Consider the following 27,392-nt stretch of genomic DNA (forward strand, 5'->3'; position numbering starts at 1 on the left):
AGACCTAATAACATGTCTTCTTCTGAGTATTACACCGTTTGCTGTATATTTCCTGACTGTTTCAATTATTTGTGTCTTGTGTCTTTGTAGGTTTGTGTTTGTATGCCGGTTGAACTTTCTCTGAGTGGTTTTGTTGGTAAGTTGCATAAGATGCCAACAGGTTTGACAGTGACATATTGGCCACTGTCCATTGACATATTGGTTGTAAATTTATAATCTGGATATAGTCACTGAGACATAAAGTTATGTAATATTTTTATGATGTATATGTTTTAAATTACATGTTTATATTATCTTCAGTCCTGACTTGAGGAAGTTGAGACACCCAAATAGGTCTCTGCTTATAGGTACTTCCATATCAAGAGATGTTTTGAATGGAATTATTCTTTACTACAATGTCAGATTTCTTATTGTAATAGATTTTGTTCTGCATTTCTCTGCCTCATCCAACAACATTTTAAACTCAGTATTGTCTTTTAGTTATTTGGTTTAGATATTTCAAGAGCTAGGACAATATCTTATTAATCTGAATAGCCCAAGCCCAGCAACATTTCTTCCATTTCATAGACTTCCAAAAATATTTATAGAATAAATTAATAGTCACATCTAAAACTCAATTCATCACAATTCTCTCCCAATAGGCTTCCTTTCCTGACTTTCCTAACAGTCTCTCATGTTGTAAACTTATAAGGACTTGTCCTTCTTTGCACCCCAATCACCAATCAATTCCTGAGTCCTATGAATTCATCCCCCATAGTTCTGCAAGAGCACTCTCTTACATTTCATTCCCACCTTAGTTCAAGACCTTATTTTGTTCCATTTGGCTGACTGCAATAGCTTTATAACTATTTTCCATTACATCTTTCTCTCAGCTCTATAAAAAGTCAATTCTTATTAGGTTAATTTCCCTAAATTGTAACTGTGATCATTATTCTCCTACACAAAAAAACTTTACAGTCTCCCTTTGCCTAATAAATTAAATATAAATATCCATATGTATACTGAAACACTTTCATAGGTTCTAGGAAAATGTACTTTTGATTTGATTTTTCCATACCACATTATAGTTAAATATAATATTTAGCATACATTTAATATTAAATATACATTTAACTACATAGTAAATGTAAACATTGCTATAAAATATCTAGCTGTAAAAATTGGGGACAATTTGAATACTTTTCCATTGTAATTATTCCAATGTAATTATTCAGCATTTAATTTATGATTGGCAGCCATCATGTATACTCAGGAATATTTCCAAATAGATCAAATCTAACCTATAAATTGTTTTCAAAGTAATAATATTTTTAAGATACTAAATGTAATGCTCAATGAAGATGAAATAATGTTTCATAGACATGTATTTAAATATGCATTAGTTTTTGCTTTGCAGTCTTCTTTTGGTATTTCAGAGTCAGTACTTTTTTTTCCCTGATACTCAAGCATTTTTGAGTTTGAGTGGGCCCCTGAGGAGCTCATGTGCTGGAGGTCTCGCTGTGTCTGATGCTCCTGGGTTGAGGGATCCTCCCTCTGCCCTCCAGATCCACTCCCCAATGGTTCCAGCCTGCTGTCTGCTCTGGGAGGCTACGCTACATGGGGTCCTCTTTAGGGTTCTTGGGTCTTCTGGATTATGCTGGATTTGGCCTAGGGGGATCACTGGTAGGGGTTGGAGAAAGAGAGAACAATGAGTTTGGGACATTTATTCTCCTGGCTCCCTCTTTGAGAAGGCGCCTTGGGCTGGCTGTGTCCCTTGATCAAAGATCACTACTTCTCTCAAAGAGACCTGCTCTGCACAATTCTCCACCCTTTCAGGATTCATGTTAATTCTCCAGCCCCCTGTGCCTTTGAATCCAGAAATGCTGTAAACTCCAGGTTCCTGCCTTCTCTTTTGATTCCCCTACTCCCCGCTCATACTTCTGTAATTGGTTCCTTTGCCGTGTGTTTTCTGTTGGGGCCCTGAAGGATGCAAGATCCAATGTACATGCATGAAACACCACCCAAATTGCTCTACAGTTTACTGTTCTCCAATCTTTTCTTGCTATTCTCAAATTTTGTGCCTCTAAGACTGCCTATCCTTGCCATATTTTGTCTTTTGAAATTATGCCCAATATTTATAGCTTCTCTTATGTATTATCTTTTCACATCCATGAAGATTTTTTGATTCTTTATGACCCACTTCTTGTGAACTTTCTCACCATTTTTCTCTCTTTTTAGGATACTTTCCTGCCTATACTCATGTGTTTGTGTACTTGTCTTATTCCTCCAACAGACTTTTAGCTCATTGACCAGTCATCTTTGGTTTGATTTTTTTTTTTGTATCTCAGACATAATTACCATGATAAGTGGCCTACGGAAGGTTTTTAATGTTGATTGAATTGATATGTAAATATTATATTAGTTTCTATACACAAATTTGTAGTAAGGGTATATAGAAGCTAGTTTTTCCCCAGACCTTACTCTGGGCAAGGTGAGAGATTCTAAGCCTTCCAGAGTTGATAGGTCAAACTCTGAGGACAGAACAACAGCTATTTTGACATGTTTTCTGATCATCAGCCTCTAAAATACTATACTATGAAGGTGTTAATCTCTTTGAAGTAATAAGAGAAAATTGGAATTGGGAAAAACACCTTGAAATAATCTACTCCAAACCCCTCTTTCTAAGGAAATTGAAGGCCAGTGATTTGTCCAAATTAGAAAAAATTAGAGGTAGAGTTGGACATATTAGGGACATCTCCATTCTCCACTGTGTTTTCCGTCACTTTTGTGCATTTTAAATGACTGAGGTGGCCACGTCAGAGATGTAGAAAGCCGGAGTGAGATAGGCTTGCAGGAATGCTCTTTTGAGTACAGTGTTGACATCAAACGTGGATGGAACCTGTACGTATTTTCCCTTTGTCCTACATTACCTTCCCATTTAAAGCTTTCATAGCCTCAACTGCATCTTCTCGGTTACTGAAGTGCACAAAAGCATAGTCTCGAATTTTCTTCACCCTCTCCACAGCACCTGTAAATGGAGTGAAAGTAGCCCCATTAGCAAACTTGAGATGGCACTGAAAATGATATCTTTTAGCACCTAGCTTCCAAGAGTTTTGAATTTTTTTGAGACCCAATATTTAAGTAAGGATTTCATCAAGAATATTTCATATGTCCAGGTTTAAAATTCTATACATTCACATATAGCAGTAACATTCATCAGGTGTCGGGTAGGTGGGAGGGGGAGGAGGGGATGAGTATATTCACACCTAATGGGTGCAGTGAGTGCTGGCTGGGAGATGGACACGCTTGAAGCTCTGACTCAGCGGGGCAAAGGCAACATATGTAACCTAAACATTTGTACCCCTGTAATATGCTGAAACAAAAAAATAAAAAATTAAAAATAAATAAAAAATAAAAAAAAAATTCTACACATTCAGCAATAGATTTTGTTTGTAATTTTTAAATAACATTTATATTCTGATTTATTATAATTAGTAATGGATTTATGTTTTCCACTTCCTAGATTATGAGATTTTCAAGAGTAGGTATGGAATCTTACTTTGCATCTTATATAATGTAAAGGCTAGTACCTTATGCATAGAAAAATATTTGCTGGATTGAGTTGAATTCAATTATCGGTTATCTTATAAACAGATATTTTGGTGATTACCTTTTTAAGTTTTGTGGGTTTTTCCCCTCAGAAAAATACTTTACCTCTTTTGTCTTATATAATAGAATTTAGAGTTTTTAGAAGGGACTTTAGCAATGATTTACTTTAAATTGTCTTTAATTAATTTTAATTTACTTATTTTTAACTTAAATATTAGGAAACTATGATTCTGACAAGGTGGATGAGATTTACAAGTCTACACATCTAAGAACTAGAACCATATCTCCTATATCCTTATGTAATATTCTTTTGATTAAAAAAAAAAAGAAAGTTGTTTCTGAAAGAACATGTGAGAACCAAGATAGTTTCTTACCATGCTGGCATGATCTAAAGATTGGAAACAATGTAGATATCCACAAATTATACTTTGAGGAATGTCCTATACAGAAACACATATGCATAAGGATCATATATATCAGTTATACTAGTTATACCACTGTTGAAATAGCAAAACCAAAGCAACTTAATGTCCATTTTCATGGGAGTGACTAAACCTGGTACATTTGTATCAACACCAAGGAGTCTTTAAAGAGAACAAAATAGATCTATATGTACTTACATGGAAAGATTCAAGTCCTATTTTTAATTTTAAAGTTATAAAATAATAAGTATAATACTATAGTATTTGTTTTTAAAAAATCCAACCTATACATATGTGCACACAAATATAAATATACTCATACAGAAAGCAAACTGGAAAGACAGACTATACTGTTAATAGGGGTTACTTCAGAAATGAGGAGAAAAGTTGGGGAGGATGAAGAGGACATTCATATTTTAGCTGATATACTTTGGTATTTTATAAATATTTACAAAGTTTATATTTGTGTAACAAAACCAAACAAACCCACCTAACTTATTTTTATGTAGAGGCACTGCTGGATGTGTTGATCGCAACATGTAAACATTTTTTAAAAAGCTGTATCAAGATAGTTGAATGTTATATTTTTAAAATATTGTTGTTTACTCAATTTTAAAAATAGATCTTTTGTTTAGAGGGAAGGTAAAGTGGAAACTTGTTTAACCACTATCAGTTTATTATTTTATTTTATTTTTTGAGACAGAGTCTCACTCTGTTGCCCAGGCTAGAGTGCCATGGCGTTAGCCTAGCTCACAGCAACCTCAAACTCCTGGGCTCAAGGAATCCTGCCTCAGCCTCCCGAGTAGCTGGGACTACAGGCATGAGCCACCATGCCTGGCTAATTTTTTCTATATATTTTTAGTTGTCCAGCTAATTGATTTCTATTTTTAGTAGAGACGGGGGTCTCGCTCTTTCTCATGCTGGTCTCGAACTCCTGAGCTCAAACGATCCGCCTGCCTTGGCTTCCCAGAGTGCTAGGATTACAGGCGTGAGCTACTGCGCCCAGCCAAACCACTATCAGTTTAGCATGCCAATTATTCTCTTTTAGCTTACACTCATTTGGGTGTATTTTAAGAGACCAGAGAGGTAACATAGGATGAGACAGCATGCCAGGGAGGAAAAAAAGAGAAAGTCCTCTCCTTTCTTTCCCTATCAAAAAGTCTGGTTATCTTCTTAGATTCAAGGTCACAAGGCGTGGTTCAATGACTATGAATATCTTTTTTGGGAAATAATAGTTGGCCCATAGTGTAAGGATAATTTAAAAACATTGTGATGCTTCTCTTTTTACTCCCCTCAGCATTCAACCCTTGACTTCTTATGACAGAGAAAAATTGTCTGGCTAGACTGAGAAAATAAATGAAGGTATCTGAAACCACGAAGCATGAGACATGTAATTAACTGGACATCCAATATGGTCTCTACTCCTTTCAGTGTCAGGTGGAGTGATTATCATGACTCAACCCCATGGGTGTCTTGGTAATTGATAAGGAAGCAATCAGCCAATGATGACCTCCACCTTTCCAGTCTTTGTTCTGTTCATACTTCAATGTCATTCTCCACCTAGGCTCCCCTAGTCTGTTAGCTCCCTGAGAATAGGATCTGCTTCAGAGGCATCTTGGTACTAATATCATCTTCACCCAGTTCCTGCCTACTGCCTTGGACACAGGGGCTACTCAAGAAACACATGGAGTGTGGGAATGTTGTTTAGTCAATTCACACTCCAACTTCTATCATTCACACCAGCTATGTGGCATTTCAGATGATAATGAATTTTAGTGTTCTGAAATTCAGATATTTGAAATTGTCATGCATTTTTGAATAATAATGCTCAAACATACCTGCTTTTGGAAAACTTAATATATGAAAATTTAGCCTCACAGAACAGAAAATTTAAAAAGAGTTAGTGTCATAAACGCTGGTTTTCTCTACAATAGTATTCACCATGTGGTAAAGAAGAAAAAGATCCTCTGAAATCATAATACAGGAAATTGGAAAAATATCACTGTGTTTATTATCAACTTGTCAGCAACACATCAGTTTCCTGAAGAGAAACACACCTGCATGTGGCAAAGGAAAGTTTATCAAAGGGTCATGGTTCTCTGATCAGCAGGATCAGCTTCACCTGGGAGCTTAATAGAACTGCAAACACTTGAGCCCACCCTAGATGGGTTAAGTGGTCCTAATTTTAACCAGGTGATTCTGATATTGCCGAATTGTTGTAGGAAAATCAGATTTTGTAGCATGTCTATTAACTGGAACTTCAGCAGATACCCCTCTGGCTACAGTGGGGAAGAACAAATGTTTTCAGGTCCCAGTTTTTGTTCTGATTTTCATTTGTTTCTCTGGGTGGCAACATAATTTTTTTCAGGTTAATCATGGTTAAAATTATGTATGGTCAAATGTTTGGAGGGAATATTCAGGATCCTCTGAGGGATCTAAACTTTAGAAAATTTAAAGAGTCATTTTCCTATTTCTCTCTACATTTTTTTAAGAAAAATATAGCCTTGAAATAACACATCCTTTCTGCTGGAAAAGAAACTAGTTAGCTCTGCTTTTACCTCTCAAAGTGGCAGATGTATCTGCTTAGTTGTTCACACTCTGCAATTCATATTCTTTTGCAGAGTGCTGAAAAGAGCAAGCACACATCATCATAGAGGCCTGAGAGCTGTTCCAGCAGCCCTAGGATGATCCCTGGAATTGCTGGACACACCTTAGGCCCAATAGAAAGAGAGAGGGAGAGAGAGGACGAGGGAGAGAAACAGATTTGGCGTTTATCATTTTCATTATAATTAATAGGTCCAGGCACATGTCTCTCTTAATATGCCAATATGCAGACTGGGAAAGTTGATGACCAATGACTACAAAAGGAAGCAGCCTTTGAGTAGTTTCTCATTCTAGCCCTTTCCAAGAGAGTCTACTGTTTTAGTTATATAGCTAGGAAGTATTATTCAACATGGGAAAGTAGAAAGTCAACACAGAATGGGGGGAGGACGGAGAGCAATATTCATACACACACATACCAGTTCCTATGCCTACAACTGCATCAACGTTCAGATATCAGCTTTCATGTCACTGAGAGACATGAGTCTTCCCTGCACTCCAGGAGTAAGCCTATCTGTTATTTTTCTGGGACATCTTAAACTCTTTCCATGCATACATCATACTTGGTTCCTTCTATAGTGCCTGGCACAGAGGAACTACTGAAGGAACAATAGTGGGATGAATGAGTGAATGAATGGAATAAGGATGGCATGGGGGCCTTAAGTTGTTAAGAACATGCCCTTAACCAAACCTAGAGTCAATTCTGGCCCCTGCTAGCTGTGTGACCCTCGGCAAGACACTTAACTACTCTGGGTCCCAGATTTTTTTTTAAATCAAGAAAATAATGGAACTAATAAAGTAACCTGTATTATAGGGCTGTTATGATGAATAAATGGCACATGCTGTGAAAGTATCTACTGCAATGCCTGGCACATAGTGAGCAGCCAATCATTTGCAATTTCTATATTAGACATGGATTCACAGCTGTGGACATGAAGCCACGACATTATCCTAAAATGTCAAGGAAGGAAGAGTACCTAAGGCTGGAGCAAGACAGATTTTTGGTGAATCTTTAAAAAGGGAGAAATGCCATCTTTACTAATTACCTTCACAGTGAATCATCAGCTTATCATTCTTTTATACCTGAAATAGCACCCAGAGTTGGAAACAGGCAACATGAGTATGTGCAATGAATATTCTCAGGTGGGTTTAACATGATAGCACCGTGGCCCATGCTCATCAACAACTTACAGAATTTGCCTGGAGACTGAGAAATTCTCAGTTATGAAAGGATGATGCTACTGAGAAAAATCTAGGCCAGTATTGCCCAGAGTGTGTTCCAAGGCACAATAATCCCACAGATGGCCTGCCAAAAAAAGGAGATCCATGCTCCAAAAGTGGGAATTTGGGCATCCTATATCTTTTCTTAGAGACTTGCAAAGCATGTTAGAAGGTAAGGACTCTGATAAGTCCCATAATAAAGAAATCTGTTTACTTTTGCGAAATCTGGTGTTTACAAACTTATTTGATCATGGAGCCATTTCATCAGTGATATTTACTAAAAGTTTGTGGAGTTAATGTTCGGAATTGGTTTGGGGAAACACTTGTTTGGACGTTGTTCTCAAAATGCTTTCCTTGTGTCAGTGGTGTGGCTCCTATATGGAGAAGAAAGAGGTGGGGAGTCAATGTTATGGCCTAGAATTGATACTGAAAAGTATTGACAAGATAAGTAGCAAATAATTATCCCCTCTCTCTTCCCTTTGTTCCTTCCCCTTCCTTTTCACCCAAATAATTTGTTTCTTAGGATTAATTGTTACCTCCTTACTTATGTACCTAAAGTCACAAGCATATTCCATTGATCCTCAACTGGAGGAATTTTTCCTGTCCCCAGCGTACATCTGGCAATGTCTGGAGACATTTTTGGTTCTTACATCTTGGCGGTAGGTCCTGGTAACGATGGGTAGTAACCTGGGATGCTGCTAAACATCCTACAGTCCACTGAATAGATCCTCCTCCAAACCAAATTTGTTCCAAAATGTCAATAGTAACTGAGGTTGAGAAACCCTACATTAGACCAATAGCTACGGTCGTGCATTCATTTATACAGTAAGCATTTATTGAGCAATTATTGTGCTCTAGGCCCAGAGACTGAATGTCTCAGGATGAAGGAGAAAATAAGAGGAGAAAAGAACTCATGGAATTTACAGTTTAGTGAAGAAAATATGTATTCATTAAATAATCACACAGATAAGTATAAAATTATAATATTGATAAATCTTGTAGGACCATATGTTCCTATTTTCTAATCCAAAGATAGGAATGTGGTTTGAGTAGTCTGCATGCAATTTTGAGAATGAGCTAAATAAAAGCTATCCTTATTTAAAGTTATGGGAAGTTATCTTAAGTGTAAGTGCTTTTAAAGTACATTTTGAAAAAGTGATCTTATATGTATGTCCCACCTGGTTTAATATTGTTGAATTCCTTTTCAATCATCTCTTCGGAGGTAGACAGCATAAGGTTTCTGACGTATAGGATTTTCACTGAAGACATTGTGTCTTCATCAACTTCTACTTCTGGCTCTGCCCAGTCCACTGCAATAGGATGTCCCCATAACTGAATTCTTCCTGTTGAAAATGATCACAGGTGTGTTTAATTATGTAGAAATCAGGACAACATCATTTTAGTTTATACTGATGGTTTTTTAAATTGAACTGACCCTTGAGGTTAAATGAGCAAGAAGATTAGTAAAATGGGTGATTATTGCTTTTAAGAAACATTCCGGATAAATACAGGAGTTGGCTAAAAGAGAGTTTGTATGATTAGTGGGTTATAATGAGTGAGTATAAAGAGAACCAGGATGTGGTTTGAGATGGAACAGAAATGAGGCAGCAGTGGGCACATTTGGCTCTTAGGACAGCTCTCACAGGGTGAAGGTAGTCGGTTAAGGTGAGATAGCAAAACGGAGAAAGGAAAAGAACGGATTTAGAGCTCAGACATAGAGTCGGAATCCATAGAAGTTTTTAAGTTACTAGGAAGTGTATCTGCTGCTGTTGGAATCTGTGTTGTTACATTGACCAAGTCCCACCACTGAGATGTCCAAAAATGGTGCTTGGATGGTGGGCTGGGGGATTAGGGGGTGAGGAGAGCTCAGGAATCTCCAGTTTGTTCTTTGTCCCTTGCATTTGGTCAGGGCTCACTGTGGTTCCTTCTAATCTTCTGTCACAACATGGGTAACTTGGGAAAGCAGAGAAAATTTTTTTAGCCAAATTAAGAAGACAGGTGAAGAGGACAAGAGTCTGATTAGAAATTCAACTCTTAATCAAAGGGTAATTGTTATCCATGACTGCATATATTTTTGCATTCCCATAATTACTATTTGTTGAGTGTCTTGTACATGTTTCCCTTGTACTGTCTCAGTTCCTTTTCACAGTAACCCTGTGGGGAGGGAAATGGCTCCCAATTTTATAGAAGAGGAAATGGGCTTTAGAGAGGATAACTTGCCCAGGCCTGTTTCATTTTACCACCTTCTCACTTGCGTTTTTGATACTCAGCTCCTATATCCATAAACATTGCAGATCTTGTTGAAGTGATGAGAGGAGGGTGAGAGTAACTCAAATTCTAAATTTCATGGGAAATCTAGCTTTGTTATTAGTAGGGAACAAGCTACAAAGTTTGAAAGAACAAAATCAAGAATCTTGGTATTAGTAAGGGTTTAGTTTAATTATTACATATGGGAGGGAATTAATTTCAATCAAAATGCATCTTTGTATTCCTTGAAAAACAGCGAAAGCATCTGTGGTATTGACATGCTAAAACCCAGAGGAAGAATTGACAGGTCCTAACGGGTTAGCTAATCCCACATAAGTTCGTTCCTCATTGCATCCCAGGGGCTGGTTTTCTTCATTACTGTCTTTCCTTCACTCCTCTCTTACCTTTCTTACCACTTCTCTTCCTTTTCTTTTTCTTCCTTTTCCTTCCCTTCCCTTCTCTTTCTATGCTGTACATAGACTTTGCTGTTTTTTTATTATCCGACGATCTCCAAGTATCCCAGGTAACTGTTTTCTGTAGCCCTTACTGGATGAGCTTTAAAAAATACTGAAACCTGGTTTCCACACAATGGTGTGGGCAAGAATTTTTGGATATGACCCCAAAAGCACAGGGAACAAAAGCAAAGATAAATAAATGGGATTGCATGAAACTAAAAAGTTTCTGCACAGCAAAGGAAACAATCAACAGTGAAGAGACAACCTAAGGAATGGGAGAAAATGTTTGTAAACCATACATCTGATAAGGAGTTAATATCCATACAAATGGCCGACAGGTATATAAAAAAATGCTCAGCATCACTAATCAGGGAAATACAAAATAAACTAATACGGAACACCACCTCACACTTGGTAGAATGGCTGTTATCAAAAGGATAAAAGATAACAACGTTAGCAAAGATTTGGAGAAAAGGGAACTCTTGTACACTGTTGGTGGGGATGTAAATTGGTACAGCCATTATGGAACACAATATGGAGCTTTCTCAAAAAATTAAAAATAGAATTACCACATGATCCAGCAATCACCCTACTGGGTATATATCCAAAAAAAATCAGTATGTAAAAGAGATATCTGTATTTCCATGTTCACTGCAGCATTATTCACAGTAGCCAAGATATGGAATCATTATGGAATCAACCTAAGTGTTTGACAGAAAATGGATAAAGAAATTACCAGAATTTTGTGAGCCAACTGAAGTCACATTGGTGGCTTGAAATCAGCTACAGTGGGATTGTTAGTACCATGGAAATCGGCAAATGCTACAAATCAGGGCTTCTGTTTTTCCCCTGGGAGCTGGCTTGAAAGATTTACCAGCTCGTTACTGACCTCTGGACTGTCCTGCCCAATTCTGATATAAGTAGTTCAGTTAACTCTTGCATGAGGCCAAAGTGGAGTACCACTGCTCTAGCTTTTTCCTTCTCAGCCTGGGACCGTCATAAACCACCCATGGGCCTGAATCGCTGTGTAAGGCTAGAGGGAACGGAAATGAGAGGAGGTATGGGAAGCAGTGATTTCCACAGCCACCTCTGTGAATGCTCTGGTGGAAGTCAGTGTTACAGAGTGATTTGAGAACATGGACTTTGAAGTAAGACAAGTTCAAATATCAGAACAATGATTCTTGCTAGAAAACATATCTTTTCTAAGCATCAATTTCCTTAGCTATGAAAGCGGGATGATAAAAGTTGCAAAGACAAAAAAAGATGATGCAGATAAAAGACTTAGTTTATCACTTTTAAATGATGATTCAACAATACGCTCTCAAAAAAACAAACAAAAAAACTCCAATGCACTCTCCTTTTAATATTCTTTGTCTATTTTCTTGGACATATAGTTTTTTTTAGAATATAAACACTTTGAGTACAGTGGTTAGGTGCCATGTTTCTTAAGACTGTCCCATGTCGTTTAGAAGACAGCAGCATTTGTTTTAGATGTTTAATAGGTGTTTACCAAGTGGCTCCCCAGGTGTTGCTATTTGCATGCAGCGCAGATGAGTATCCAGGATCATCAGCTGATAGACTTAGCAGTGGGTCACAGAATTTGGCTGAACAATGGAATCAACTGGCAAACTCAAAACACCTGTACCCTGACTCTATATCCCAGTGAAGCAGAATCAATTGATTAGAAGCTGGTATGTACCAGTATTATTTGGAAACATCTCCAGGTGATTCTAATATGCAGCCCAGGAGGGACAACCATTGATTTAGATCACGGGTTCTCAAATGTGTGGTCCGGGGAGCAGCTGCATCCTAGGAACTTGTTGTAAATGCAAATGATCTGGCTCCGTGCCAAACCTGAATCAGGTGCTGGAGTTTAGGAGTTTGTATTTTAACAAGCTCTCCAAGTGATTCTGATTTTGCTGGAAGCTGAGAATCACTACCGGAACTGTGTTTTTCAGAGCATCCTGAGAATGGCTTTATAGCCTCTGAGTTGGATGCAACAATGTTGTCTCGTACACAGCTTAACAAATATGAGATCTGTCAAGGCGGAACTGCCACTGTTAGGAGAGGAGCTGAGTGGCTGGGAGCAGTTACACCACTTTGGACCACAGTTTTCTGTCTCCAAGTCTGGATCAAGGAAAACTTCTTGTGGACCTTGCTCATCATCTTTTCTAAAAGATCTCCTCGTTCCTTCAAACCAGGCTCTCTAGAGGGATGGTAACTACTGAAATCCTTTGTCGTCGTTGTTGTTTAGGCTACAGTGGACAGATAGAGTGATCCAAGTGGATAATAGATTTTGTTCTGAGGTCTAATTAGAAGTGAATGGTCTGTTTGGCTCATCCACCACTGGGCCTCTCCTCGTTAGTTTGCAGATGAGGCAGCCGGACTAAAATCCTGCTGAGGGAAACCAGCAAGGCCGGCTCAAAGGGCCACAGGTGAGGGTCTTTGCCTTGGATCATGATGAATACGGGTAGGGAGCAGAGAGAGTGAGGCAGCCTCTCTACGCTGGATCTCGGACAGGGAAGAAAAGTTAGGAGTTTGTGTGGAAGCATAATGAAGTACTTGAGATTTTCTGAAGCCCAGCTTGCTCAGCCCTGCCTGGCCCAGTCAGCTCGACTGATGGAAAGACAGAAGCTCTTTCGGTGAGTCAATGCGCCATTTTCTTTGAAGAGCTGGGGAAGTTTTTGGGAGGTTCAGGCTCTCTGGGAGTATTGATTATCTGAAAACTGCCTTTCACCCATTTTGTACCCTCTTTCACTGTCATTCTTCCCGACCCCCCAAATGATTTTACGTAGCTGTTTTACAGGTAATGATTCCTGTTTAAACTGAGGGAGGGATGTGACTAATTTGGGCTGGAATAGTGGCAGCGGGTTTCTCAAGGAGGTGCTGGCTGAGCTGGGGTGAATGTCCTGAGTGAAGGAGCAGCAGGAGAGGTAGATATTTCCAGTAAAAGATGCAGCATTAGGAATAAAGGGGACAGAAATGAACATGGTGGTTATGTAGGGCATTCAGGAGTCTGTCCTGATAGAAAGGAGAGTTTTTATTGGGAAATAGAAGATAGCAAATATGGTCGTAAAGGACTGGGAACATGAATGAAAGGCCTTGAATAACAGGCTCAGAGATTTAGTCTTTATCTCATATGCAGCAAGGAGTCGGTGACTATTTTTGAACTGGTGAGTGAGTGACGCCATTCAGCCTATTGACAGACAGAGATTGAATTCCTACTATTTGTAAGAATTTATTCAAAAGATGATAGGATGTTCTGGAAACTTTAGTCTGGTGGTAATATTCCAGATGGGGTAGGCAGAGGGTGGGGTGCATCAAAGAAAGGGCAGAGCTGGGAGAATGATTAGGAGCCCTTGAAAAAATTGTCTAAGGTTTAGAATAGATGCACTTAGACTTCGATGGTGGCCCAAGAACAGGATGGATACAGGAGAATTTTCAATGGCAGAATTATTGGTGTTGAAGAAGAAAGAAGAATTGAAGCACATGGCAAAATATTAAGCTCAGGACACCGAGAGACTGGGTATGGCCCATGAGGACTTTCAGGGAGTCTATGAGCCTGTGATTCAGGTGACTTACATTGGGTAGTGAAGAGTGAGGAGGTTGTGGATGAAAGACTCAACATTAAAAATACCCACCTTTCTAATAGCGTCAGCAATTTTTGGAGCTATCTCCTATTTTTTTTTCACATTAAACTGCTTTCATGAAAATATTATTTAAAAATTTTCTCTAAGCTAAAAGCTATCTCCCAATTTTGAACATGTCTAAAGGGCTAATCCTACTATTGGGTTGTTTTGCTTTTAAGAATGTGTACAAGGGCAACAGAAATTTAGAATTTTTTTTTGGTGGTTGTTTTGTTTTCAATTCCAGTGGCGGTCCTATAATTTTCAAAAATTACTTAATTAAAAAGTTAATTCCAATGTGTCTAGTCTGTCATTCTTGAAATCCTCTTATTTTAATATTTATTTTAATGGTTGACTTTGTAAGTTTTAGTGACTATGTTAGAATGATCCGAGGACTTTAAAGCAATTTTTTTGAAGTTGATCTACTGAGGTGGTGTCTTGGAGGAGTCTTTTAAACTCAGGAATTGATGGTTATTGCCCAAATGAGACCTACCCTGTGGTTGTAGCACCTAACAAAGAAAGGTGCCTTTCTAAGGACAGTTTTTATTTCTCTTTTCTCAAACTATGCAGACATTATTAGACACCAGGCAGTCATTATAAAAAGTATATCACTTAATTGTCATTGAGATAATGTATCACTTGAGGTTTATTATTTCTCCATTATAAGGGATAATATGCCCTATTAAGCCTGATAAAATCTATACACAGAAATAACGACGATACATTTAATTTTAAGGCAACTCTTTGCTTTAAGTATTTATCACTTAGGTTCTGGATTTCTCCAGTACATGTAAATTGGGTTCAATGCACGGAATGAATATTTTTCAAAACCCGGTCTGGGAAAACTTTGGGGAACTGAATCAACTGAGGTAGACAAGATCATCAAAGATACAGAGCAACTCCTCCCCCCCATTAAAAACAAAACCCCAAACACTTGTTTTCTTTGCTGAGCCAGGCAGGGCAGAGCAGAGAGGTCTCGTCTTTGAGGAGAGGGTCCTCACCTGGCAGCAGTTTCCTCCTGGCCATGGCTGCCGCCCGGTGGCTCTCATACTCCACGAAGGCAAAGCCCCGGTTTTTGGTTTTATCTGCAGCGCTTGGGTAGACGATGACGTCAACAACTCCTTCCGTGACCTTTTTCATCTCTGTTAAGATTTCTTCTCTCTTTTTGGTTTTTGGGATTCCCCCGACAAACAACCGGCAGTTATCCACACTGGCACAGACCCCTAAGAGACGCCCATTTCTGCAAAAAAAGCAGGCATTTTGACTGATGAGCATCCTTGTGTGATTAAGGTTGAAGGCTGAGCTTGAAAATGTATGGCCTTGGATCAGATATGGCCTGCAGATGCGGGATGTTTGTTTTTCATAATGTTTAAACCATTTTTGGAGCATTGTGGCTACTTTGGAGAGATCATTAGAAGTGTCCACGTGGGCTCTACATTTTCAAAGGGAAAAAAAATTCTGTGAAGCTGAGTAGAATCTGCTCCCTTTAGACTATGTGTGGATTCACCAGGTGTCATCAATACTTACACTCCCTGATGCGTCCCAGTACTGAGGCCTCTACACCTGGCCCACATTACCACGTCAGCCCTGGCCAGGCATTTGATTTTGCAACCCCTGATGTTCCCTTTCTTTTCCATGCAAGGAGAAAAGCTGTTCTGATATGATCTTTATGAAAAACAGCAAAAAAAAATCTTTGTATTTGAACAGATTTTCACATATTATTTGGCCCACACAACGAGCCTGCATGGTGGGCAGAGCAGGTATATTTCCATTTTACAGATGAACTTGAGACTCAAAGAACAACTTGCTTAAGATTTTATAGATTTTTAAGAGATGAAATGGACCCTGGGAACTCAGTCCCTGTTCCTTCTGCTGTATGGAGTTGCTTATTAGCAAGTTGAAATGATACCTTCATTGGCAGCCATAAATTGATTAAACTAGTCTGGAGGACATTTGGCAAAATGTATCAAAAGTCTTAAGTGTGCATCACTTTTGACCAAATAATGCCCTTTCTGGGAAAGTGTCCTTGGGAAATAAAGATAAGCAGCAAGATTTATGACTAAAGATATTCATTGATGCTATTTAGCCCACAAACTGGAAAGGAGCAAAATATCTCACAATAAGGAACTGGTTTAATTCATCTCAACTGAGACGTTTTTGGCTTTCAGACTGGACGTTTCCTCATTGTATGCCATAGTATGTTTATCATCCCTGATTATTACTCATTAGATGCCAGTAGCAACACATCAGATCATCCAAAAATGCTTCTGCACCTTTCTAAACATCCCTTAGAATGGATAGTACTGTTCTTGGCTGAAAATCACTGGTAAGCAAAAGATGGACATTCATACGATAGAATGCTCTGCAGTTATTAAAAATAGTCATGGGGAAGAATATTTATTGGTTTAAAGAAACAGTTCATAGTATGCTACTGGGTTAAAACAAGGCTGTAAAATAAGTATAGGAGAAGGCCATTTTGATTAAAAATGTATAGAAAATCTGGAAAGACAATAAAATGTCAACATAGTGGTTATCTTTCAGGAATGGGATTATGGAGGAATGGTCTTTTATTTTTTTCTGCTTTTTGTTGTTTTCCACGTGTTGTAGATTAAGCTTATGACTTTTATAATAACACAAAGTTATTGAAAATGGGTAAGATATCCTTAACAGAAACCACTCATTTGTCATGAATAAAAGCTCTCTGCCAGGTGAGTGGGAGATTGGTCTGATTTCCTTGGAACTAGTGGCTCTTGGTTATGTGGCAGGTGTTCTAACCAGAATTGAGCCACTATCCTAGTTGTCTCCTAGGCTTTGCTGAAGAACCAAGGACCATGTGTCAGCTCCAAGACAGATCTATGTTGGTCTAGCAAGCATCAGCTCAAGAATGTGTTTTTTGGGGGGCGGCGGGCACAAAGGTTTGACAAAATGATCTTACAGTTTTTTTTTTAACTTAAACCCTCTCTAACAAGATATTGTTTATTTAGAAGTTATATTATTTTTGATAGTTAGGGGGCTGGTCATGTATCAGTCGCCAGCAGGGGGAGCCTGGCATTCCATATCCTGTTTTTAAATATGTGTGGTTTGTCAGGCATCTTTCCCAGAATTACTTGGAAGCGAGCCATCTCTCAAAAGCTGAGGGCACAGCTCTAATGTCTCTAGAAGCCAGGCATTTAGATGATGATCCGTGAATATTTGATGATAAGGAGGACGATATGATAATTGTGGGCCTTTTCTGGAAAAGAGCCTTATTTATGCCCTGAGAAATGGTAGCTGAAAGCAAATTGCAGGTTATTCTCTTCTCCACGGGAAAGATTCCCTCTCTGGCAGGACCGACCCAAGGCAGGGTGGAAGTAGGTGAGGTTGACTCTGGGGTCTTTATTCTGCTACATCATATTCCATTTATCCTGTCCCCTAATTTTTAAAGTAGCTCTGTGCTTTTACCTTGCTTCTGGCATCCAACCTGAGCTTTGACTGGATTCTTGGCCACTAACGTTCTCTTTCTAGATTCTTTGTCATATTTCTCCTCTTTCTCTTCTCCCCCTCACCCATCACCTTCACCATAGTCATCAGCAAACTTCTACAGAGCACCTGATGTGTGTCAGGCACTGAGATTTATGTGCATTATCTCATTTAGTTTTCATAACGCACCATGAGATAGGTATATTTTTATCTCTATTTTACAGGCAAAGACACTGAAATTCATGAAGAATACTGTTAATTATCAGTGACTGGTGGATTGGTTGTATTTATTATTCATATCCTATCTATTGTCAAAAAGCATTGACAGGCCCCAGTGGGTAAGAATGTGTTGAGTAGATACAACAAATCCTATTGGTTCCCTGCATACCCAATTCCATGGCCATCTCAACTCCAAAGCCTTTTTGGGAATAACTCTTACTGTTAGGCTGTCCAGGTTCCATGAAAGACCAAGGATTGGAGAATCTTCCAATCCCTGAAATCATATAACTGTAATCTTAAAAAGCTGTATTAACATACAGCTTTTTGTAGCCCATTCAAAGTACTTTAGAGCATATTATTTCATAGGGTGGATGCTCACAACATCTCTGTATGGTCAGGTGCCAATGATAAAAATGATACTCGAAGAGGTTAAAAGATTTGTCCAAAGGAACCTGGCCTGGACCTCAGGTCTCCTGATTCCTACTGCAAACACTTCTCCACATACCACACAAAGCTCTTTTGGGTCAATGGAGGCATGTGTGGGAAGGGAGCATCCTTATATTTTCTCTAAGACTCTGTTCCAGAATCCAACCTTGGCAATGAATGAGTAGGCAAAACTAGTAGTCATCAAATCCAATTGATCTTCTTGTGGCTAAGGAGTTTAAGAAAAATGATCCAGTAGTTGATTTGCACAATTATAAGGATAATGTGTGACTTATTTTGGGCCTATAGAAAATGGGAGAAAAATAATAGTGGGAATTCTGTTCTTTCTACGTTCATCAAATTTAAGATCCCATCACTTTTAAGGTGTGCCTCTATTTCAGAAAGGAAATAGATGTCAAAAACTACATCTAGAATTGATGAACTGTGCCAGTATATAATAATTCTATCATTTGTTGACCTATGACTGCATTCCAAACACGGCATTAGACATTTCAAAGTCTTTATAGTATCCCCACAATAAAACCTATGAAATGGATAGTATCCCCATTTTATAGATGAGGAAATGGAGGCTCAGAGAAGTTAAGTTACTTGCTGGCACTCAAGTGAAGCCTGGCTGACCCTAAAGCTATTGCTTTTTAGTTGTGACATTAATCTTCCTCCCACGTGGCTCAGAGCTTCTCCTAAGAAAGGATTTGTGACAGTTTTCTCACCAAATGAAGGTTTTAGAACTCAGGCGATTTAATAAAGTTAGCCCTGATTCCAGTTTACTTATTTATCTTTTTTTTAGAGACAAAGTCACGTTCCGTCACCCAGGCTGTAGTGCAATGGCATGATCATAGCTCACTGTAACCTGGAACTCCTGGGCTTAAGTGATCCTCTCTCCTAAGCTTCTTGAATAGCTGGAACTACAGGCACACACCACCATGCCTGGTTAATTCTTTTAAAATTTTTTTTTAAAGAGTTGGGATCTTGCTATGTTGCCAGGCTGGTCTCAACTTCCTGGCCTCAAGTGACCCTCCTGCCTTGGCCTCCCAAAGTGCTGGGGATACATGTGTGAGCCACTACACTCACCCCCTATGTCCAGTTTGTAAAAAAACAGTTATTAGTTGCACAGTGTCAATTATGTCCTAGAACCTTCCTATAGTCCTGTTGTTTTAAGTGCTATCTATATTTGGCTGACCCCCAAGTTTATATTCCAACTGACTTCTCTCCTGCCTCCACTGTCATGCAGACAGTCACCTCCTCAGCAGCTCCCCTGAGATGTCCAATATGCATCTCAATGTAGTGCACCCCAAACAGAGCTGTTCATGTGTTTCCTGCTCTTCCTCTAGTCTTTTCTGTATCAATGGCATTACCATATCCACACATACTTCCACCAAAATCCTAGGTTTCCTCCCTGAATTCTGAATTCTCACACTCTAAATCCAACAGCTAGCCAGTTTTTTCTTTTCAACCTTCAAAATACATCCTAGATCTGACCTTTTTTTAACTACCTTCACCACTAAGTCCCTTGTCCAACAATCAACACCTCTTATGTAGATCTAGACCACTCCAGAGCCTTCTATCTGGCTCTCCTTCTTCAGTCTTCACTTTGCTATAGTCCATTCTCCACCCAACAGCCACAGTCATGTTTTAAAAGCAGCAATTCTAATAAAAACTCCTACAATTTCCCCTTTTTTATTGGAATAAAATTCAAATTCTTCATCTCAGAGTACAAGGCTTTCCAACTGTATTGCTTTCAATCCTCCTCTCTCTCATGGGCTTTCTTTCCTTCAAACATATCCAGCTTGTTCTCATTTAGGGAACTTTGTACTTTGTGTTCTCTCTTTTCCGGAAATAATCTTTCCCAGGCATGACTGTCAGGGCTGGCTCTTTTCATTCAAGTCTCAGATCAAATATCACTTTCCCAGAGGGTATTTTCTGAAATACACCAAGTTAGAGTAGTCACTTCCTCACCCTTTATCCCATCTTTGCATTAATTTTTTCATACTATTAAATAATCTAATATATTTGTTTACTATGAGGACAGGCAATTGTACCTTGATAAATTTCCAATATTTTGAACAGGACCTAGCATATATTTATGAAGTAGATAAATTAATGAATTTTGTTTCTTTGAACATTTCACAGAACTTAGTTTGGCACCTCATATAGTATTGATATTAAATAAATATTTAACCAAATTTATTTTTACCAAGAAAAAGAATGAACCTATTTTATTTCTGGTTTGGCTATTTTTTACATATACTATTTAGATAAAATTGAAAGAAAAAGAGATACAGGTGCATTGTTTGATTCACTTAGAAGAGGTAGGTCTTACCTAATTTCATAATTATTAAGTTGCTTGATTGCATTCTTGGCTTCCAGTTTATTTGAGAATGTTACAAATGCATAGCCTCTATTGTTGCCATTAAAATCCATCATCATTCTCATTTCATAAATTTTACCGATCTGTAAGTAATAGAAACAGAAAATTCATCTTTGTATTTCTAAATGAACACGCACATGCACACCCACACACATACACACAATGTTTTCTGAAGTCTGCCTCCTGCCAGCACTATTTGGCATTTGCATCCCATGTGGAATGGTTTGCATACTTTCATGCTGGGTTCAGATCAGTTATTTGACTCATGGGAAAAATCAAGTTAAATAAAGAAAATCTGTACAAGTGACATTTCAACTTGAGTTAACAGAATATGTTTTTGACATAGTAAATGACCTGTCGTCACATAATTATCTAGAGATTTATGCCATGTGTCAGGGACCTGAAACCACATTTGTCATCGTAAGTATAATTTTTTTGATAGATTATTCCATGACCTCTACCTTGGCCTCTGAAGTCTCCATAGTTTGATCACTACTTGGTCCTACTCTATCACTGATGTTTAAAACAAAAACCAGGAATTCTCATTTGGAATGTTGCTAAACTGACTTCTTAGCTTTCTTTTTCCCCTGCCATGATATCAAAATGAACACAGATATGTTTCAGAGGATGATCTGAGGAGCCTTGTCATTTTCTCGACCTGAAGGCTGAAGGTCAACGCTAGTCTTAATACAACTGACACAGGGCCAGGACCTGCACAGTAGGAGAGCACTCACTCTATCCCCCTGGCTACAGCAACTCTGCTTGCCCATACAGTACTCCCTGCCGCCACCCTACCTGTCCTGCAGCAGCACAGACTTAGCAATGTACTGTTGCTGGCTGCTGTAGAAGGATTGCTCAAATCGATTCCATGGGCCTGTCTGGGGAGAAGTGTCATTAAGCATATGCCATTACCTTAGTGGCTGGTTGCTCCTCAGCTCAGCCCCACCTCACCCCAAGGTGTTCAGTGATGGATACCTACTTCTGGGCTCATTAGGAAAGAGTTTGAGCATGTTTTCATCTTTGTGTTTTAGGTGTTTCTTGATGCTCAATTTTATGTTCAGTATATAAGATCCTTACAGAAGTCCTCATAATTTTGTCCACGTGCCAGATGGCATTATATGTATAAAATCAGATGTTTCTGAATCTAAGACTGAGTTATATATATATATATATATATATATACACATATATATACACATAATTGATTTTGGCATTTAGGAAAGAACTAAATTCTAATATTTACTAAATTTTTCAGGAATGTGCTTGTTGCTAAAAACCAGTTGGTAAATCATGGAAAATTTTAATTTTGTATTCTCCCTTTAATTTGGATTTGGTAATAAAAAAATAAAACATGTCAATTTGAATTAAAACTGAAGGAATTTATTCCTTAGTAAGTATATAATGACATTGAGAAACCGTATTCTTAATCTTATTGATGCATTAAGGTAGACAAGAAATTCAGGCTTGCAGAAGAAAATTTCATTCCAGATTGAGATATATACGCACATGTTTGAGCCATGGAAAACATACGCATACTTTTACTATGACAATTTTGTACTTTTATAAAACCATATTAAAATGTCAAGTTGGAACAATAGCCAATTTTAGGCAGGTTGTTATAGAGTGATTGTAGGTAGATAGATACACTGAGTTGCAGTGAGATGGCCGCCAGGGGAGAGATTAGCGAATGAGTTATAGATTTGAAAATCATTAGCAATTGTAGTTCAGGCTGTCATAGGAAAAAGAGCTGGGTCAAGGCAGTGATAATAAAGGGACAATCACTAATAGGTAGGAAGGTTTTAACTTTGTCCATGATTGAGGAATGGCAATTGGAAGATAAATCATCATTGACCAAGAAAAGTGAGTACAGTGAAGAGAATAGTATTTTTCCCTTGAAAGATAAGAAAAATTAAATGTTAAATTTGGACTCACTTTTTCACATAATGGTATAAGTTCATCCTCAAAAAGGTCTCGGGGAAGTTTTCCAATAAAAATTTCACAGCCCCTTTCTGGGGGTGCAGCATCCCAACCAGGTGGTGGGCCACCGTATTTTCTTTGTCCATTTTCCTGCAAATCCAGGGCAGGTGTGAGGAAGAGAAGAAAATGATAAAATCAGTTTCTTTATTATTTTTCAAAATTATTTCACCATGAAGAACATATTTATCATTGACAAATAATAATAGCTGGCTGGTTAGAGGAGAAAAAGTAAAGTCTATTTTATGTAGATTAGAATATCATGCTCCGTGTGTGCATCAGCAACTTGCCTGAGATAAGCACTGTTAAAATTTGTATAGTGCTGGGCAAATATAAGGGGTTATTATTTTTTTAAATTTTATTGTGGTAAGAACAGTTAGGAGATCTACCTTCTTAACAAATTAAGGAGTTATTTTTTTTTGTTGTTGTCATATAAACTCACCAAAGCCTGATAATCAAAGGATCTGACTACAATTTAAATCTGGATCTCTGATTTAATGTTGAGGGCTGTGCAGTGTGGTGGGCAGTGTTCTGGAGCCAGACTACTTGCTCATTAGCTGTGGGACCTGGGGCAGATGACTTCTCAGAACTTCAGTTGTCTCATGTGCAAAGTGGGAATAATATCAGCTTTTGATTATAGGAGACATATCAAATATGCAAGGCTTTTGACATGTGCTGTATCTTCAATAGTTATTAATTCCCTTCTTGCCTTCCTGAATTTCGGTTGCTTCATATGCCAAGCAAGGCAATGTGACCCCTAAATAAGAACATACGAAGATTAACATTTGGAGGAGTGAACTGGATAATTTTGGGGATAGCTGGAGAGGGACTTAAATCTATTTCCAAAGCTGACGGGATAGATGGTGAGAAGAGTTTACTGACACTGAATCTTTATGTGGGAAATAATAATGTTCCCAGTCCAAATAAGATTAACTTGTTTATTTTCCCTTTGTCCTAACAAATGACCTTTTCGGGAAGGAGTAGCATTATTGTTTCTCTGTAGTGCTGTTTTTGTATTTCTAAAGATTAAAACCTGAAAATAACTTCAGGGGCCCCAAAGTGAAGTATGGGCCTAGTACACCACTATTGATTGGAAATAGTTCATTTGTTGGGGAAAAGTAGGCAAATAACTTTTCGCTTAGACACAGAGTTCTTTGTCATTACATTTCATTAGGATTTTTGGAGATAAAAATGGACCAAGTGTCAGTATTAATTATTAATTTCTATAACTAATATTTTAAGTTTTATGCTATAAAATGATACATGTTGTTGGAAAAAAACATAGTGAAATAGAAAGTAAAAAGAAAAATTCCCCAATGCATCACCCTACCCATCCTTAGATGTAGTTACTGTTAAGTGTGTCTGCCTTTCCAAATATTTTCCTATGTATTTTAAAAACTAGTTGTTTAGCTGTTGTTTAAAGACACTTTTGCATGATAGTTGTTTGCTGTTTAAAATCAAAACAGCTTGTAGTATCCTTGTTAAATCTTCCTATACATCAGCTTGAGTGTTAATTATGTTATAAATGTTAGCACAAAGGCTCCTTGCATCACAGTATTTAATTGATGTCTGTGGTCATGATCACTTTTTTATTCCTAATAATTCACATCATGTTTCTTTAAATAATAAAACAGGTGTATATGAGTCTTCTATTTTGTCTAGATTACTTTTTTGCCTCAAACAACTGAGTATTTTTATTTTTACTGAGTATTTAAATTTTTGCCTATAGAGTTCTCATGTATTTTTTTCTTACTCTAATATGCTTACAGGATTGTCCAGTAATAAAACTTTGGTATCACTGAGAAATCTGAGAAATGAAATGTTCTATACTTATAGAAAAACAAAAAACAAAAAAATCTTAAGAATTCAGTGGTCTCTCAGTCAAGAATTTCCTAAAAAATGTAAAATTGATATTTTCAGAGATACTAAAGGTCTTATTTATTTATAACAAATACTTCTATAGCACTTACTACATGTCAGATACTGTTTTAATTCTTACAACAACATCGTGGGTTAAAGACTGTTATTATTCCATTTTACAGAAGATACTGAGGTCCAGAGAGACCTCAGTAACTTGTCAAGGTAACTTGCCAAGGTCACGTGGTTGGGAAGTGAAGAAGCCAGGATTTGAGCCCAGGCAATAAGGCTTCAGAATTCATCAGCTTAATCTCTACATTTTGCTGCTTTGACATATGAAATCTTGTTCACTTACAACAGACACATTAAAATACTCCTTATTTATGAAAAAATGTATTATGCCATTAAATGGCAAACTCCCTACTGCATTTAGAATCTTTTTCAATTTCCAATCATTTTATTACACAAACTATTTGGAAGAACATATCTCACATCTATTGCTAACAGAGAGATATATTACTATAGATTGAGCATCCCTAATCCAAAAATCCAAAATGCTCCAAAATCTGAAATTTGAGCACTGCCATAACACCACAAGTGGAAAATTTCACACCTGACCTCATATTATGGGTACACAAAATTATCACAACTATAAAATTACCTTCAGGCTATGTGTATCAGGTGTATATGAAATATAAATGAATTTTATATTTTGGGTCCCATCCCCAAGTTGTCTTATATATACATGCAGATATTCAAAAATCTGAAAAAACTCTAAAATCCAAAGCGCTTCTGGTCCCAAGAATTTCACATAAAAGATAATTCAACCTGTGTATATTGCCAAACTACCATCTTTCTCCCTAGGCTAACTCTATCCAACTGGGTGATGATGATTCCTCTGAGCCCATTTCTGTATATCTTTGATGTCTGTAACATTGAATAGATTGCTGGAATAAATTTAGTAGCATTTTTACCCTTCAGATTGAGGAAACCAAGCTTTCTTCCCATAATAGTAAAGTGGCTTTTCCAGAATTTCTGACTTGACAAGCTTTGTCTGATAAGAAAATAAATAGGCAACCAGCAGATAGACCTTTTATTTTCTCTTCAACTTTTTTGATTTCCATAATTATTAAAAATGTCACCCAACTACTTTGCACATACCATGTGTATAGGACTATTCATCTGCTTATGATCTGAAATGATTGGGCAGGAAAGTTCATTGTCTTTTGTGGTTTCTAAAAACACTTGAAAAAAATTCCCCAAGAATATTTTTTTGGGGACTGCTCAGAGTCTGAGTGGTTCAGAGATGCCCTGAAGTTGACGCAGTAGGGAGATTTGCTCTGTCAACCACCCTCCGGGCTTGGAATGTAGCAGTGGTGGAAGTCCAGACCAATTTAAGACAGGCCCTGGGCATTAGTCATGGGGTTAGAATAGCTGTCCATTGCTCTGAAAGGACAGTTGGGCTCTAGTTTGCTGGTATTTTGGGCACTATTTTTATAGTTGAGGAGTTTAAAATAGATAAAGCCCAGTTATAACTGCTTTTTTCCCTTCTGGCTAATGTCCTTCTCATGGGATGCAGTCTCCCCGGCAGCACAAATGTATTAATAGTTCGAGGTAAAAGAATATAGATTTTCGTTTTTCAAGAGAGAATGTTCATTAAACTCTGTGAACTTTTATTTTTCCAATCAAAGACTTGGAAAACTATTATCTCTTTCTAGTCACATATAAATAGGTGGAAAACGTTCAACTATGTAAATTAAAAATTGAGGACACAATTCTAATGCAGTGGCTTTAATGTAAATATTGGATGCTGAGCCTATCCAGTAACTTAAGGATGTTTGTAAATACCTGTTAGATATTTCAAGTTCCTCATGGTACAGCCATAGAATCTTTAAGAGATTATGTCTACTCTCTTGACCTTGGATAAAAACCATACCACCTTCTTACATAAATTATTCTAAGCAATAAGGCTTAGCATGGAGGTTGAACGAACTGAGTTCATTTTGGCCACTGAGCATCTGAACATATTACACATCTGGGGAATCTGGGCAAAACTGCCTTCTACAGGACTGAACAATGCTGGATACGTGCTTTGCCAGCTTTCCTTGCAGCTGGAACAGTCATGGTTAAAGTAAAATTGAGTTCTGATGCAGAAATCACAAAGGTGCAAACTTTAATGTTCATTGTCCATGATGATAGATACATTTTCTTAACATGACAAATATGTGATGTAGTTTGGGGTTTTGGATCTGATTCTCCAAATCCAAAGTTTCAGTGAACCAACACCCCTTATACCCTTTTAATAAACTCTTTTCTACTTTATTAGCAGAAAAGAGTTTTAGCTTCTGTTATTTGCTATTAATAGGAATGGCAGAAAAAGCAGGTGACCTCAATTGAGTTAGGCACTGTGCTAAATTTTTTACATGTATTAACTCATTTAATATTCTCAACAAACTTATGAGAATGATACTGCTGTTACCCTCATTTTATAGATGAGAAACCCAAGGCATAGACTGTGTTCAGATTCGTACAAGCAGTAAGCAACAGAGACAAAATTCGGATCCTAAGTCTATGCTTGTTGTTATGACATTATTTCTCTTGGTTTTTATATTAACCCAATATACTCATTTTAGAGATGAGGACACTGGGTTCAGAGATATCATATGACTTGCCTAAAGTCACAGAAAACACTAGAATAAAGACCTATGATTCTTGATTTGGTGAACTTTATGGCATATACAGTATTCCAAAGTTGTGATGATTTTTCTTCTCAGGCTTAATTCCTCATGTTGTATGTTCTACCTGCTTTCTGGCTCAACTTCACCAATTATGGAGACCAGATATGGTGGTTGTTTTCCGTAAAGGAGCTCATTCATAAAATGGAAGGACATTGAATAATCAATCTTCATTC

General features: G+C 37.7%; 1 protein-coding gene across 2 annotated transcripts in view; it reads right to left on the bottom strand.

The window, feature by feature from the left end:
* The window catches only part of A1CF (APOBEC1 complementation factor), a 76,921-nt gene that overhangs the window by 13,468 nt on the left and 36,061 nt on the right, over nt 1-27,392 (bottom strand). For both annotated transcript variants that reach the window (XM_045568219.1, XM_045568220.1), the window contains exons 3-7: nt 22,583-22,717; nt 20,603-20,733; nt 15,162-15,400; nt 9,011-9,175; nt 2,910-3,007 (exon numbers count right to left, since the gene is read on the bottom strand). In XM_045568219.1, coding sequence (XP_045424175.1) covers nt 2,910-3,007; nt 9,011-9,175; nt 15,162-15,400; nt 20,603-20,733; nt 22,583-22,717 — 768 coding nt within the window. The remainder of the gene's footprint in view (nt 1-2,909; nt 3,008-9,010; nt 9,176-15,161; nt 15,401-20,602; nt 20,734-22,582; nt 22,718-27,392) is intronic.

Source organism: Lemur catta, chromosome 14 (genome assembly GCF_020740605.2).
Source record: "Lemur catta isolate mLemCat1 chromosome 14, mLemCat1.pri, whole genome shotgun sequence".
Lineage (NCBI taxonomy): Eukaryota > Metazoa > Chordata > Mammalia > Primates > Lemuridae > Lemur > Lemur catta.